The 12,599-nt window shown below is 34.0% G+C and overlaps 1 protein-coding gene across 1 annotated transcript in view; it reads left to right on the top strand.

The window, feature by feature from the left end:
• The window catches only part of LOC106874077 (disintegrin and metalloproteinase domain-containing protein 12), a 351,070-nt gene that overhangs the window by 301,026 nt on the left and 37,445 nt on the right, over positions 1-12,599 (top strand). Inside the window, exons 6-9 of the mRNA XM_014921671.2 lie at positions 4,464-4,579; positions 8,845-8,912; positions 10,389-10,472; positions 12,218-12,280. Coding sequence (XP_014777157.2) covers positions 4,464-4,579; positions 8,845-8,912; positions 10,389-10,472; positions 12,218-12,280 — 331 coding nt within the window. The remainder of the gene's footprint in view (positions 1-4,463; positions 4,580-8,844; positions 8,913-10,388; positions 10,473-12,217; positions 12,281-12,599) is intronic.

Raw genomic sequence — 12,599 nt, 5'->3', positions numbered from 1 at the left:
ATCTACATATGCACGCATCTACGCACACACTCACAAGTGCACACTTATAAAGTTCCTTGTACGTGTCTATAAGCGTACAGGAAAAAAGTTTGGAGGGAAGAAAACAGAAAACTATATGTGGAAAAATACAAAAACATTAGCCCTATAATTATGTAAAAAACATAAAAATAATTAAAAAAATATAATAATATAAAAATATAAAATCCAGGTTAAAAAAATTAAAAAACTTATACATAGACACAATATAGAAGCCTATCAGTACAGTCCCATCAGCAGGTCCTATCAGTACAAATATATATATATATTTGTGTATATCTATGTAGGTGTAGCTTTGTTTGGCCCCCCCCTCCCCATCACTGCTTGACAACCAGTGTTGGTGTGTTTATGTCTCCCTAACTTAGCGGTTCAGTAAAAGAGACCAACAGAATGAGTAATAGGCTTAAAAAATAAGTCCTGGAGTTGATTTTTCCAACTAAAACCCAAGGCAGTGCTCCAGCATGGCCACAGTCAAATGACTGAAACAAGTAAAACAATAAATGATAAAAAGAATATATATACATGTGTGTGTGTGTGTATGTATCATCCACATTTTTTTTAACATACATTATTCATGCTGTTATGGGTCAGACAGAACTCATTAAGGCAAACATGTGTCATCATCATCATCACCATTATTGTTTATATATTTGTGTGTACGCACACACTCACGAATATATAAACAATGTACTCTAAAGTTGAATGTCCTCTGTTTTAAAGAAAAGCCATTGTGTCTTATGTCTAACATTAGCATTGTATATTTCACACACATACACACACACACACACACACACACACACATGTATGCATATATGTACATTATTTAATTAGCAGCATCTTTAAAGTTTCGTTGTTTGTCGACCTCATCAGACTGCTAAGTTTGACAAGGTCAACGACCGATAGAACTTCAATTTATTGAAAATGGCTTCCTTTACTCCTCCTCCTCTTGTGAATCCTCCAGTTAGTTTATATTCACTGATTGTGCACTAATGTATAAACTGCCTCTGACTACATGTAGGATATATCTGATAGTACTAATACTTCTGAGATTTATGTGCATCTAGTTTTACATTAATATAATCTTGTAACGTTTATTTTGCCTTCATATATATATTTTATTTAGAATTGTTTTGTCCAAAAATATTTCAAACTTATAATAGTTATCATAGATAAAACATTCTATGTGTGTGTGTGTGGTTATATCTACTGGAAGAATATCAGTTTATAAGGTTCCATATTGCTACTTTTGCAGTACCTTTTCCGTAGTCCCTAGTGCTGGTCCTTATTATATGCTGAAAATTCCATTCTGTTATAATACAGATTTATTTGTTACGATTTTTATAGTTGAAGTTGTGCCCATTATTATGATTTCGTGTTCTGTAAGCTTAATTTATTTCTCATTTCCAAATCCTCCTAAAACTACATAGGAAATGGTGTAGATGTAGTTTTTATTATATGCTGTTGTAATGGCTTTATTCCACTGAGACTCTTAGAGAAAGATTCAGAATACTGTAACATTCTGCTATAATATTAGGAACAATTATGAATAGGATTTCTGTATGTCGCTGAGACAGTGTTGTAGCTGTGATAGGTTCAGGTGTAGCTGTGTGGTTAAGATGTTTGTTTCCAAACTATGCAGTATTGGGTTCAGTCCTACTCTATGACACCTTGCGGAAGTGCCTTCTATTATATCCCCTGGCTAAACAAAACCTTATGAGTGGATTTGATAAACGGAAACTAAAAGAAAGTCCCTTTGTGTGTTTGTGTGTGTGTGTTTGTGTTTGTGTGTGTGTTTGTGTGTGTGTGTGTGTGTGTGCGTACTCATTTTGACATCACATGAGTGACAATTGTGAATAAATGCTATTGACAACAGAGTAACAATTGTTAGGAGGGGTTAGAAAGGTAATGGAGGGGGGTGAAACACTAACTGAATAGATTAAAAGACATTAAAAACAAAAAATGTAAAAAATGTTTTAGAAATTTTTTTGGAAAATTTTTTAGAAAATCTTTAAAAAGTCCTAAAGTTACAGTATCTCTTTTACCTTCCTAACCTTTTCTACTAACGGCATTACCCTGTTGTCTTAGTGTACTATACTATAACCATGTTGTTTGAGATATGCCAGCACATTATCAGTTGTGAATGTGTATCACGATCATACAGGTGATGCTGTTTGTTTCTCATCTTCCATGAAAGAACATGTCTGGCCATGAGGAAATATTACCTTGCCTGGAGACAGGTTTGGGTCGTTAACAGGAAGGGCGTTTGACTAAATAAATATCTACCTCAACAAATTCCCTTTGACCTATGCAAACATGGAAAAGTGGGCATTAAATGATGATGATGATAAGGGTGATGATGCCAATGCCACTGCCAGCAACACCATTAGTTTAACCCCTACTGAATTCATCTTAGTTGTTTGACCCTAAATTAACACTGATTGAACAAATTTATTACTTAGGTATTCTAGTCATGATCATCTTGACTTTATTCTTAACTCTTTAGCATTTAAACTGCTCATATCCAGCCCACAAATATTCAACCTGTTTTATGTTCAAATTGGTCGGAGCCAGCCTTTTACACCTACCCTACAATGTCATTCCGAAAATAAAGAATTATATCATTGAAGTCTCAAAGCAATGAGATAAGGCATGGTTTAATTCAATACAATGTGAATTAATAAATACTAAAGGGTTAAATATAGTGTTCTCATTTCTTTAAGATGACAGGGTGTGATTTAAGAAAGACATGGCTGCTATTTCTAACAGGTTGTGCTCCTTCACTGGTTCAATTTATGATTGTTGTTTCTTTTGGATATATTTTTGTCATAATTAGTTCCTTTGTAGAAAACTTATACATCACCATACCAAGTGATCAGATGATCCAGTAAGGATAGAGACAATACATATTGCATAAAGAGTATACTTAAAAGGGATCAGTGGTGTTTGTGAAGTTGGTCAAAGATACTATCAGACAGTTCTGAGCATTACTAATGATTTACATTCTGATTTCAAATCCCATCAATTTCTAATTTGCCTTTCAATCTTCCAGTCAAATATATATATCTATATATATATATATATATATATATATATATTGAAGGTGTGTGTCTTAGTAAAGTTATGAGTATGATTCCCAGCAGTGCATTGTGCCCTTGAGCAAAGCACTTTATTTCTCACTGCTCCAGTCCACTCAGCTAGAAAAATGAGTTATACCTGTAATCCAATAGGCCAGCCTTGTTACATTTTGTATGTTATGCTGAATGTCCCTGAGAACTGTGTTAAGGGTTCAAGTTTCTGTAGAGTGTTCAGCCACTTTCAAATTAAATTCTTGAGTGAATGTGAAGAACACTTCTTCCTCAAAATGCAAGGCCTTGTGCCAAAGTTAGAAATGCTTTATTTATGTGCAAAACAGTTTTCAACCTGGCTCCTCCAATTAGTTAAAAGAATAAGTACCATTTCTTAGGAATGGTGATATCATTGCAATCATGGTGAATTCCCCAGCTGAATTGAAGAACAGGGTATCTCAAGACTTAAATAATAATTATAATTCACATAAATGGTTGTGTGAAAGGGCTATTCTTGCTCCAAAAAATGAGACAGTAGCAAGAATTAACCATGAATTAATGAATAAGATTCCAACAGTCATTAAGAAGTACAAATCAGTTGATTCAGTCCTTGATGAAAATCAAGCTGTCCATTGCCCAACAGAGTTGCTTAATTCTACTGAGCCACCTGGAACTCTTCCACATAAACTTTTTCTGAAGGTAAGAGTCCCAATAATGCTTCTAAGAAATTTAGATCCTTCTAAATTATGCAATGGGACAAGGTTGATTGTGAAGACATTACCTCCTAATGTGACAGAAGCTACCATTAATGGATGTGTCTCTGGGGAAGAAGTTTTCATTCCAAAATTCCAATCAAACCAACAGACATGTCATTTGAGTTCAAATGAACACAATTCCCAGTGCAATTTTTCTTTACAATGTCTTTTAATAGAACTCAAGGTCAGTCTTTGAAATCTACTGGCTTGCTTTTCTCACAATCAACTTTACATTGGTTGCTCCAGAGTAGGTAGTTTGCAAGACTTATTTTTCTATGCTCCAAACCAGAAAATAAAGAATGCTGTTTACCCAGAAGCTCTTTACATAATTTCCTTCATATGTGGTAGAATTTATCTCCTTTCATAAAAGCGGTAAATTTTGTAATTTCATTTATTATTATTATTATTATTATTATTATTAAGAATTCAGAATTGATTTCCCAGTTAAAGAATAAATTGTATCCCAATTGAAGAACAAATTGAATTTTGAAAGACAAATTTCTGTACAACGTATTTTGCTTTTTCTTCTAATATATAAAGAAAAATTTCATTCCTGGGCAATGCCGGGTATCTCTGCTACTATACATGTATATATTACTTATTGCAGCGGCCTCGTTATAAAAGATGATGGACTATATCACATTGAGCCAGCTGGGAACAGTTTAGACCCAACACTACATTATTGGTACAAAAATATGACAGATGAAACAGCATCACATTGTGGTAAGATCCTATATGGAATTTTTTTTATTTTCATCATCATCATTACTATTCATATGCACTCAACAGATTAGACTGTTGGAAAAGAAAAGAATCCTAACGTCAGGCTACAACAAGTAGCCTTAAATGCCAAGAACCCTCTTGTTGGCTTACAGCAAGCAACCTGAGATTCTAAGAACCCTCTTAAGTATCCTAGCTGTCCCTAATAACACTGTTTTCTGCAGCTGTACTAAACTGGGTTTTTATGCCTATTTCTTCTATCCATCTGTTCAGATCCTTAGGGATAGTTCCCAATGCACCTATAACTACTGGGATACATTTTACCCACACTTTCCATAGTCTCTGTAATTCAATAGCTAGGTCCTAATACTTTGCTATTTTTTGTATACTCCTCATATTAATTTTTTCATCATTTGTGACTATAAAGTCAGTTATCTGGCACTTTCTATTCTTTTTTGTCTGTTACTACCAAACCAGGCCTTCTACCTTTTATTACTCTGTCTGAATGTTAAAGTCCCACAACATCTTGTATTTCTTACTTTCTAGTATTTTACTAGGTTCATGTTCAAACCATTTATCAGTATGTTCAAATCATAGCTTTTTACACAGCTCCCAGTGGATTGCTCTCCCTAAATTATCATGTCATTTCTTGTATTCTTTCTGTGCTAGCATGCTACATTCACTTACTATATGAGCAACACTTTCCTCTTTTGATTTGCATAATCTACATTGGGAATCTACTTGGTTTTTGTCTATCTTGGCTTTTATCCAATTAGTCCTTAATGCTTGATCTTGTGCAGATACTAACAAACTTTCTGTCTCCCCCTTCAGCTTTCCTTTCTGCAGCCATAACCATGTCTCACTACTACTATTCGTTGAAACTCTCTTTGGAAATCTAACATGCAATGCCTTATCCTGCCAGTCAGATAATTTCTGTTCTTTTTCCTGATTTTTAAGTTTGTTTGGTGTTTTGGTTTCCCTATCTCTTGCTGTGACTCTAACAGCTTTTAATAAACTTTCTTCACTATTACCTACATAGGAGTCTATATCTACTCCAGCTAACTCCACGCAGTCTTCTACTGATATTAACCCTCTTCCACCTTCCTTTCTAAATAGGTATAATCTTGCTACTCCTGCCCTTGGGTGGAGTCCTCCATTCATATTGAATTCCTTTCTAGTTCTTCTGTCTAGCTTTGCTAATTCAGTTTTTGTCCAGTCTACAAAAGCTGTCGAGTATCTAAGTAATGATAGTGTCCAAGTATTTATAGCTTCCACTAGATTCAGACCATTTAGCTTTGACTTCATTAACTTCCTCACCCTTTTGATGTACTCCTTCTCAATTTTTGTTTTCATTTCTGTAGTTAGTACTCAATCAGATTCTAATACTCCTAGATACTTATAATTCTCTCCTCCTTTCAATGATTTTAATGTCTGGCCATCTGGTAATTGGATGCCTTCACTGTTAACTACCTGTCCCCTTCTCATGATTAATATTACACACTTATCTAAGCCAAATTTCATGCCTATATTTTTGCTGAAGAGTTTTACCGTCTGTATTTAGGAATCTATCTCTTTTTCATTCTTACTAAAAAGTTTCATACCATCCATGTAGAGCAAATGGTTAATTTTCCCCTTGCTATTTCTGAACTGATACCCTGCCTTTGCCTTCTTTAATACTTAAACTGAGGGAAATCAGACATAAGCCAAATATTCTTTTCTACTCTAAGCACAAGGCCCTAAATTTTGGGGGAGGCGGGGCATTCAATTAGATTGACCCTAGTATCTAACTGGTACTTTATCAACCCTGAAAGGATGAAAGGCAAAGTTGACCTTGGCAGAATTTGAACTCAGAACATAAAGACAGACAAAATACCACCCAAGTATTTCACCCGGTGTGCTAATGTTTCTGCCAGCTCACCACCTTAAACATAAGTGAAATATTAAAGGGGACAACAAGTCCCCCTTCTTTCTTGCATACTACATCTGATTTCTCTTATGCACACTTTTTATCTCGGCTCATTTGTGCTTCATTGTTCTTGCAAATTAACTTTACACACTTAGTGAAGCATTCTCACTTTCTTTCTAGCCTTCACATTCAGTGTCCTTGTTTCACTATCATGTAACATTGCCCTTCATACCAACTATCAGACAATCCACTGTCCATTTAGTGATGAATCCCTTTTGTTCCAGCAGAATGCTTCTGGTTACTTCGTTTTTTGAACATCCAACTTCATTGCTAATTCGGTCATCAGGGTACAGAAGCCACCAACTACTTCAAAGGAACCATCTAAGCATTTGAAGAAATATATATATTCTATGAACACACTAACTGCAAACTACTCCTGTACATCCACTTACACCTGAAGTCCATCTCCGTCAGCTTGCTTGTTGTCCGATTGCATCACTTGTGCATGCATTTTTTACATTTGGATACACTGTTTGGCATCTCTTGCCTATTACTTTTCTGTTCATCAAACATGAACACTTCCCAAATAGGAAAATTTTCTTGTCCGATTTTCTTCAAACTAAAACTTTCGTCCCTGTTTGGTCAATTTCAGGACTTTTTTAATTCTAAATTTTGCATTCGTGTTTAGAATTTCTTTCTGAATTCTTGCAAGGGATGGCATTTTTCAAGGGACGTAACTCTTGACTACTTTTGTCATTTCATTCAGGAAATTTTTCTGCCAAATATAAATATAAATACATGTTCAGTTCCGATTTTTATAGAAAGGAGTAACTGATATGCGATTTCTTAAAATTGGAACATGACAGATGCTTATTATATCTTGTCACAGTAAGACTTGAATTCAGAAACTACATGGACTAAATGTCTGGTAGTGTGGTATCTTGACTATTATCAGTATTTTTCTTTGGTGTTTAACATTATATATAAAATTCTTCAAGAATATTAATTTAAAGTAATTTATTTTCAAATAGTAGTAATTATATGTGTGTGTTTATGTGGTTTCTATAGCACAATAACATTTATAATTTACTTTCTATAATGATTTCCTTTGTCCGCTATCTTTCACTCGTTTCAAGTTATTGAATTGCAACCACGGTGGGGCATTAACTTCAAGAGTTTTCATTGAACAAATTGATCCTACTACTTGTCTTTTTTCATCCTGGTACTTATTCTATCAGCTTCTTCTGCCGAACCACTAAGTTATAGGGACATAAACAAACCAACACCAGTTATCAAGCAGTTGCAGGACAGACACACATACACATATACAACAAGCTTCTTTCAGTTTCTGCCTACAAAGTCCATTCACAAGGCTTTAGTCATCCTGGTGCTATAATAGAAGCCTAAAGTGTCACACAGTGAGATTGAACCTGGAACCATGTAGTTGGGAAACAAACTTCTTATCACACTGCCATATCTGCATGATTTTTATACATTATCATCACCATATGATTTATTTTAATGCCTACTTTTCCATTCTGACAATGATTAGTTGCAACTATAATACAGAACCAGCTAAAAAAGGGAAGCTTGATATTTTTTTATAATTTACCACTTCTCTTGCCTTTTAATATTGGCTTTTGTTATGAATTAACTTCCATTGCCAATTCATACTGATCAGCTAAAATACTCAACACATATCATTGTCCATGTCTTTGTCATATTCCTATAGAAAGAGAAGATATTTGTTTTAGTTTTACAATGCTTAACTGCAGTTAAATGAACACATGACAGGAATTAATAGATGTTGTTGCTAGGTGTGTGCTGTAAGCAAACCATAAGATATAATGTTTGATGTCACTTAATGTGCTATTAATAATATTGTTAAAGAGTAAACTCAGCAAGCTCTCAGAATCATTAGCATACCAGGCAAAATACTACAGTTAAATGTGCACTTAACAGGAATTAATAGAACTATAAGATGCAATGTTTGATATCACATTAATGTGTTGTTAATAATATTGTTAATAAGTAAGGCAATCAGCTGGCAGAATCATTAGCATGTCAGGCAAAATGCTTAACAACATTTTGTTTGTCTTCACATTCTGAGTTCAAATGCTGTCAAGGTTGACTTAGTCTTTCATCCATTTGGAGTCGGTAAAATAAGTACCTGTTGAACACTGATGTTGATGCAAGTGGCTTACCCCCTCCCTTGAACCTGCTGGGCTTGTACCAAAATTTGAAACAAATAATGTTGTTAAAGAATAAGATTTCTTAACTTTTAGTCATCTTTGAACCATTCAATCATTTATTATGTGATATTTTTTGTTGACATATTTTTGTTGTCTATCTTTGATTGCAGGTAATGATGCTCACGATTATGAACATAAAGATATTCATGAAATATTTTCAAGAAATCTCCTTAAACGGGTATGTTTAGTTGTTATTGAAAGTATGCAACATAGATATACATACCTTTTTAATCCTTTCCAGTTTCAGAAGCTGAAAAATCCTTTCAAATTATGAGCTCACATGTTTTTAATATTCTAAATTTATATTGTTATTATTCTTGTATATCCCTTTAGCATTTAAACCAGCCTTATGCAGTCAGATTTAACCTCTCTCACCTACCTTACAACGTCATTCTAAAAGTAAACAATTACATTATTTGAAATCATGAAGCTACAATGGTTAATTCAAGACAATGTGAATAAATAAGCATAACATTTGATACAGTAACCTGGATCTTAAAGGGATATGCAGCAGTAAATGAAGATATGAAAAACAATCACAAAACAATAATAAATAACCAAACTATCTTCAATTCAGTTTGTGTGTCTTTCCTGACCTATGGTCATGAATGTTGGATAATAACCAAAAGAATAAGGTCACGAATACAAGCAGCTGAAATGGGGTTCCTCCAAAGAGTCTCTGGAATAATGTTACTAGACAGGGTATGTAGCTCAAAGATTAGAGAACCCCTTCAGGTCAAGGTGCAACTTCTCTGCATTGAGAAGTCGCAGCTCCAGTACTACAGACATGCTGTTAGAATGTAGCAGGAAAGAATTGCAAAACAGATTCTTCAAGCTGAGTCAACTAGTAGGAGACCTAGAGGTAGACAAATTGAAACATCATCATCACCCTTGTCAACATTTAACGTCTGTTTTTTATGCTGACATGGGTTGGACAGCTTGATAGGAGCTGACAAGGCACCAATTTCTGTAGTCTGTTTTGGTTTGGTTTCTGTGGCTGGATACCCTTCCTAATGCCAACCACTGTACAGAGAGTAATGGGTGCTTTTTACATGGCACAATCACCAGTGCTTTTTATGTGACACCAGCACCCACATCCATAGTTTCAGTTCAGTCACACTTTGGAATCCAGCTGGAAAGTATAATAATGATTGCTTCTGATTGGATCCTATATAGAAGGTGCCTGGGGACTCTATCCTCGCAACCCACCCAAATATAGTGGGCAGAGAAGATGGATGGAACAATAAATAGTTTCGATTTTCACCTTCAATTCTGAAACAAATGATTAGAGTTTCAATTATTGAGATATCAGTCCCTTTGGTAGGATACAAGTTTATTGCAGGTTTTACCCACAAAGTTACTTTAACTCATTACTGCTTGTTGACAAAAACTATTGTCCTTCTATCCATGAACTATACATCAAAAAGCTATTTGTTCATAGCAAACAGATTGAAAATAAACCATCTTTCATTGCAACATTTAAAATAGAATCCAAATTACCAATATCTCCAACTGCCACTCTCTTTGAATAATTAATATGATTATATCATATTACATTATATGTGTATATATAAACGTTCCACTTTCATTTTAAAGTTGATGTTCCATATCTTGAAATTTAATGGCTAATTTTTTTCCTTGCTATTTTGCACAGGTTCGCCGAAGCATCAGAGGACCATATGGAAGCAATAAAGAGACAAGATATGTGGAGCTTTATCTTGTTGCTGATAGTGGCACAGTAAGTGGTGTTGACACTCTTTGATTTTATGAGTGTTTTTTTTTAATTAATTATTCATCTTTGTAAAATAAAAAAAACAAAAAAAAATGGAATGTTAGCTCTGTTATGATATCTAACTGAAACTTTATTTGATAGAAAACAGATTTCATATTGGAAAAACTCTATCAGCACAGAGATATATTGAGTGTTTGACTTGAAGGTTGCACAAATTTAAATCCAGCTACTTTTATGTCCCTCAGTTAGGTACAGTCTCCCTAGCAGGAGAATAGCTATGAGTCCTACAGTATTTTTCAGCGGTAATTATTTGCTAGATAATCCAAACTTAGTTATAAATGCTACAATATAATGTTTTGTTTTTTTTTACAAAAATTCCATAATTAAAACAAATACTTTAATTTGCAGCCCTTCTCAGTAAATGGCTGCATTTTCTATTTTTAGAATGTTGAGGTATTTCACTTTATGTAAATATTGTTTTTGCTATTGTACTTTAGAATTATAAAGCTATGTAACTAAATATAGTCACCAGAATACAAGAACACTAGTAGGAGTTTGCTTCAACTCATCTGTTTGTCAATTCAGTAAAAACTAAATATTAGGAATTTTAGGGAATGTTAAGAAGAAGAGTAACCTTAAATTTCAGATAGGGTTGCTCATCTTAGAGATTACAAGCTAGCTGATAAGGGTCTCTACATGGATGCATAACCTTCTAGATGTAACAAAAAGCCTCTCTTAAATCACCAGCATCTTTAAGGTAAAAAAAGGAGGAAACATTTGATCTTGTAATCTGAGACGAAATGTGTTTGTGAAAACAGAAAAATCATGGCGCAATTTCCTTTGATCATAGGTAAAGCTCAATCAGGACTTTTCTAGGGTTAAATAACTACAACTACATATTTCTTTTCATGACATACAAATAATTCACCTTGCTTTTTGCTTTTCTGTAAATATTTTTTCCTCACTTCAATGATCCTACATATTTTTTTCTTTAGTCTATTCCAAGTTAATCCTTGCAAATCTAATACTTCATATTATGACATTCTGAGAATTACTCAAAAATCAAAGCAAAAAGAAACCACACATTGACGTACACATATACTAGCACAAGTACACACATACACTAGCATAGGACTAATTCTCTGATAGTTTCAAGGTAGACATTGAAGAGAGCTGGTGTCTCATTGATGAGGTCATGAATAGCGATGAAAGGACTTTAGCAAACAAACAACCAATTGATTGTTTAACCAATACATTAAAAAAAATGATTGGTTAGTTTGTTGGTTAATTGATTGAAGGCGGCGAGCTGGCAGAAACATTAGCATGCCGGGCGAAATGCTTAGCAGTCTGTCTTTATGTTCTGAATTCAAATTCCGCCGAGGTCAACTTTGCCTTTCATCCTTTCAGGGTCGATAAATTAAGTACCAGTTGCGTACTGAGGTTGATCTAACCAACTGGCCCCTTCCCCCAAAATTTCAGGTTTTGTGCTTCGAGTAGAAATGAATATTTAACTGATTGACTAACAATAAAAAAGTGATATTGAACCAGTGTGTGTATGTGTTTATTATTATTGACATAATGACCCTTCCAAGCCGCAACATTTGAAAGAACATATTGGGAAACAGTTCACCTGTATAATTCATTTGCAGAAAGACAAAAAATTATTTATTCTGAACTACTGTTGATATTATTTCATTTGTTAGTTCCTCACTTGATGTATATAATATCTTTTAAAATATTTTCATTTTCAGCACAATCTACACAAAGACAAAACGGAAAGAAGATTAATCAATATTGCAAACACAGTGAACATGGTAAGTATTCTTCCATTGTTTGATGTTGATATTATTATATATATTTTGGTATATTTCGCACATTTAAACAACAGCAACAACTACAAATTGCTTTGTTTGTAACTGAAGGAATTTAAGATGATTCATCTTTACAAATTTGTCTGGGACTCTGAATAAATCTAGGCATTTGAAATACATACATACATACATACATACATACACACACACACATACACATGCCTATACAAAATTTGTCAAAATCTTCTTCTTCTTCTTCTTCTTCTTCTTCTCCTCCTCCTCATTCTTTTTCTTCTTTTTCTTCTTCTTCTCCTCCTCATTC

This window comes from Octopus bimaculoides, chromosome 14 (genome assembly GCF_001194135.2).
Source record: "Octopus bimaculoides isolate UCB-OBI-ISO-001 chromosome 14, ASM119413v2, whole genome shotgun sequence".
Classification (NCBI taxonomy): domain Eukaryota; kingdom Metazoa; phylum Mollusca; class Cephalopoda; order Octopoda; family Octopodidae; genus Octopus; species Octopus bimaculoides.
Note: the sequence above shows the minus strand (reverse complement) of the source record. Positions and strands in the feature narration are given on the sequence as shown.